The sequence below is a fragment of the Lemur catta genome, chromosome 7, assembly GCF_020740605.2.
Source record: "Lemur catta isolate mLemCat1 chromosome 7, mLemCat1.pri, whole genome shotgun sequence".
Taxonomy (NCBI): Eukaryota; Metazoa; Chordata; class Mammalia; order Primates; family Lemuridae; genus Lemur; species Lemur catta.
The window spans coordinates 61746046-61750918 of NC_059134.1; the positions used below are offsets into that span (position 1 = coordinate 61746046).

Sequence of the window (4873 nt, forward strand, 5' to 3'; positions counted from 1 at the left end):
CTCCTGCCACAGGGTATTTAAAGGACATCAAGACTTACTTACTTAAAAGTAAATTTAAAATATTAATTTCTCACTATTATCCTTATTATGAGAGTAGTGATAGGCTTAAAATTAGAATATATGTGTATACAATAATTATAAAAATTATTTTTGTTACTTGTTATACATACGTGTATTAGCTATGAAAATGCATAGACATATATGTACACATGTGCACAGTGATGCAAAATATTTTTAAGAGATTATTTGTTGTACTTGTTCTTAGAATTTTAATAAGGTAAATACTTTCCAGGGGCATTTGAAGGAAGGAATTATGTAAGGACTTTTTCAGTTCCATGTGATACTGCTCAGAGACCTGTGATCAGGCATCTTCTAGGATGTGCCCCAAACTTATGGTAACATACTTAGCCATTGTGAAAGAAGCTGTTTTCTAATCTTTCATTAGTCTTTGTTAAGAGAGGAGTTTGGGCTTTAGTTTTTTTACTCTGTCTTTGTCTTTTTTATCTGTGTATAATTCTTCAGATATGAGGTTTACTTCCAAATCTGTGTTTAGAGAAAAGGCGAACAAGGCCACATTGGATTTGCTTGGTCTTGATGCTATAGATGATAGGATTCATTAAAGGAGGAAAGAGGAAGTAGACATAGCTCATGACCATGTGGACCACCTCTGGCACATTCCTCCCGAACCTTTGGATGAATGACAGACCAATCACCGTGACATAGAAGATGAGCACACAACTAACATGGGAGATACAGGTATTGAGGGCCTTGGCTCTCTCTTCACCAGAGGCAATGCCCATGACAGTCTTAAGAATTAGCATATAGGAGAAGAGGATGATTAGAGAGTCTAGAAAAACTGTTAGAAAAACTAGAATTACAGGGTAAATTCTATTGAAAGTTATATCAGCGCAGGCCAATTTCATGACTTCTTGGTGAAGGCAGAAAGCATGGGAGAGAACATGAGAGTGGCAATATGAAAATGAAAAAAGACGCATGATTACAGGCATGATGGATACAAAACCCCTCAGAAAAATTCCCACTCCTAACTTTATCACCTGAGTATTGGTGAGAATAGAAGCGTATCTTAAAGGATTGCGAATGGCAATGAAACGATCATAGGCCATTGCCAGGAGGTTACCCGATTCTACCACAGAAAGGGAGTGAATAAAGTAGGCCTGCAAGAAGCAGCCCACATGGCTAATTTCCCTGTGATTCAGCCATAAGACCCCCATCACAGTAGGCATAGTGGTCAATGTCACCACGATGTCTGTGCCTGCCAGCATAGCAAGGAAATAGTACATGGGTTCATGAAGACTTTGGTCATCCTTGATGAGACAGAGGAGTGTGCCATTGCCAAGAAGGATACAGACATAGACTGCAAAGAAGGGGATGGAGATCCAGTGATGAGCTTCCTCCAGAGCTGGGAAACCAGTCAGCAAAAAGGGGGCTGAGCTAATATTGCTCCACATAGTGTGTTCGTAAGTACAGAACAGACTTCTTGAAACCTTGAAAACAGGAACCCAGATTTTTCTTGGTAATATGTCACAGTAACTTCAACCACAGTCTTTGTACTTAGGGATAATTTCTAGGTGTTGTGAGTCTGAGTCTGCAACTATTCTTATACAGAAGAGTAGACATACTGAGCTGGAACTACAGATGAGAAGTGATGTTCTTTCCCTAAATAGAGATAAATATTGTTAATGGTTAAAATTTTAAGAAATCAAAATAAAATTTTTTCATTAATATTTCTTAATACATCAGGCCCAAGTGTTTTGTGGTTCTTAAAAATATTTGCAACAAAATTGGAGAAAAAATAAACAAGGTAAATACATAAATATCAATAACAATCTTGCTTAATTGTTTCTTACTGTGATTGCTGACTACTTGGAGATGAGTAATTTGATTTTAATTTCATATTTCTCAATTATGATAAAGACATATTTTGACAATTTAATGATATTTTTGTATTACAATATTATGCCTATTTATTTCAAAATATTATGAGGGCAAAAATGTTTTTGGTTACTTTCATCAATATTGTAATACTTGAATCAGGGCCATAAGCATGCCTGTCACCCAAATGATGTTCATTGTACCCATAAGGTAGGTTTTCACCCATCCCCTTCTCACCCCTTTCCCCGATTGATTTCCACTGAGTTTTACTTCCCTTTTGAAATCGAACAACACTGTATTATGGGGCACAGCATGCATTCCCATCATTTCCAGTGAATTGCTTTGTCATTCCAATAGCTATCCCTTTACTGGAGCTTGGCTGACAAAGGTGTGGGCCACACGAGCCACAACTAACAAGCATGTAGGCTTGACAGACATGAATCTTTCAACTATATCTCCTTTAACCAGAATCAAAATTTGCATTTTTTCATGATCCCCAGATCATTCCAGTGCACAGCAATGCCTGAGAAGCTCTGCTGTAAGCATTTCATGTCTGATTCATCTATGGAGATAGAAACATTTTGATTTTATAACCTAGTTGATTCCCTCAGTCCCTTCAGATATCTTTATACAATTTTAAAAAATTACTTCTCCATTCGCCGGCACTCTTTCTGTCTCTTGTACTTTCCAAAATCATTTGACATAATGAACTGCGTGGATTCTTCTATCTCTTCTTATCTCTAAATACTTTTCCTTTAACACGTGTCTATTGCTGAGCTGTTGCAGCTCTGTGACTGGTAGCATCTTCATCTTTCCACGGCTTAAGGATGCCAGTCATCTCCACTATTTGCATTTCCTTGGTGTCCACAATCCAATAATAAAGAAGTATATTACCTGCCCTGTTACAGTCTTATTTCATCACAAATTCAGAAGCCTGAAGTTAAGTCTCCAGCACTGAGAAATCTCCTTTATTAGATGGCTATGGTATCAAAAATGAGTCAGAATCAGAACAAATCCAAAGAACTCTGTATGAGGAAATGCTCTGATGCTATATGACTGACAGCATGGTGCTCATTGAGACTGAAGTCACCAGCACTAGGACTCTTCTAAATTTAAAGCACATTGAAACCATATGGAGGACTAAGTTATGATTATTAGAAAAATACTGTTCTACCTCTAAATATTTTAATGCTCTAAAAAAATGTATGGTGAGACCCATGCTAGGGGCAGAAAAAAAAAAAAGAAAAACGTGGATGGGAAAACGAAGTATAAGAGCCAGAAAAAGGCAGTTTAGAAGACATCAAATTAGTGAGATTGACCTGAGGTGTAATAATAGCAAAAAGACATAAGGTCCTGGATCTAGGTTAAGAAAAATGCAGAATGATTAAACTAGATTTCCAAAATATAGATAAAGACTTTGTAAATTGTTTGTGAATTTCCCTTTGAATATTTATTAGGTTGTAGCAGGAATTTGCAATAGAACATTACAGCAAAATGACATGTGTTTGACTATTTTTATGAGGTGAAAAATGTTTGAATGTTTCATACCTTTGCATAGCTCAGCTGAGTGACTAAAAATAAGATAGAGGAGGCTACAGTAGCTCTGCAAATGTGAAAAGGAAGGCAGGTCCCTGAGACTTTAGGAATAAAAAGAAAACACAGGACAAACCTTCCCAGGACTGAAAGGTCCCTCATATTTACCCAGAAGTGGATATGTAGAGCTTCAAGGAACACAAGATCCTGTCTTGAAACTGAGCCCTGTGGGGCAAGTTTCACTAGAAATGGAACCGTAGCACATGTATGCTCCTTATCCTATATTATGTAGCAAAATTTCTTGAAGGTGGCTTGGCTATTTATTGATGTATGTTAAGAACATTCCATCAGAAGTATGAAAACAAGTTTTCTAGATGGAGGTGGGGAAGCTCTGGCTGTGAAATTGATAGGCAACTCTCAATTCAGTAGATGTATTTTCTCTAGTGATTTCCTACAGTTCTTGGGGGTCCTGACTGATTGATATCTGATGAATTGTCCTTCCAAGGGTGCATTACAGATGAAGGTATAAACAACCTGTAGAAGCACCATTCCTCAATATCATGCAGGGCTAGAGAAATGAGTACTACTTGGACTTAGAATAGAATTAGTGAACACATGTCACATGACTGCCACTGTGTTGAAAGCTGGGAAGACCATTTAATAAGCAAAGTCTATACTGTAGACCGAGAGCTTATAACTGGGATTTATAATTTCTCTACAATTTTATGCTAAGTATTGCCCATAAATGTCTGAATAGGATCCATAATTCTAAAACCATGAACAAATGATACATCTTAGTCCTGCTCCTGACCCCATTCTAGAAGTTCTACCCACCCTTTTTTCACATGAGGATATATTTCTAGATGCATGAAATTAGTAGTCTTGTAATAATACTCTGCACAAGACACAAATGCCCTCCTCCTCCAAACACACACATAAATCCATGGAAACAAGCCCTCATGCTTAGTTGAAGAATATAATTAACAGATATGGGGGATGTGAATGACACACAGGGAACTTGGATATATGTACAAAGCACAGATACTAAAGAGTTTCTTAATTCAGAAGAAAACACTGAATAGTAAATCTTTCAATCTGTCAATAAACAAGTGAACTAAGAAAAAATGTACTTCCTCCACTCACTCTTTTTCTCATGTCATACACTCCCTTCCTCCTGAAGGGGATAGGCCCACATGATCCCTAGAGTGGAGGACAAGGATCTCCGGTTTCATTCCTAGTGGGCACCATGGATAGCTACCCACAACGTTCCTCATAGAAGTTCTTCCTCTAGTAAACACACACAGGCACACACAGTTTCATTGTGTATCTCAAGGTCTACTAATTGGATGTAATAAAAAGTTGTAAACCTCTACCCAGAAAAAATGAATGAGAACACACAATGCCATATATATTTGTAAGCATTCACAACTATCCCTGTGTTAATTAA

At 37.3% G+C, this 4873-nt stretch overlaps 1 protein-coding gene across 1 annotated transcript; it reads right to left on the bottom strand.

The window, feature by feature from the left end:
* Positions 1 to 474: 474 nt before the first annotated feature.
* On the bottom strand, positions 475 to 1515 carry LOC123641595 (olfactory receptor 51B2-like). Its single transcript, XM_045556476.1, has one exon. It carries the CDS (start codon positions 1467 to 1469, stop codon positions 519 to 521), a length of 951 nt encoding a protein of 316 aa, XP_045412432.1. The 5' UTR covers positions 1470 to 1515; the 3' UTR covers positions 475 to 518.
* Positions 1516 to 4873: the final 3358 nt, after the last annotated feature.

Bases quoted from the DNA above. Each gene is read 5' to 3' on its own strand.
- LOC123641595 (XM_045556476.1), bottom strand. From the start codon at position 1,469: ATGTGGAGCAATATTAGCTCAGCCCCCTTTTTGCTGACTGGTTTCCCA.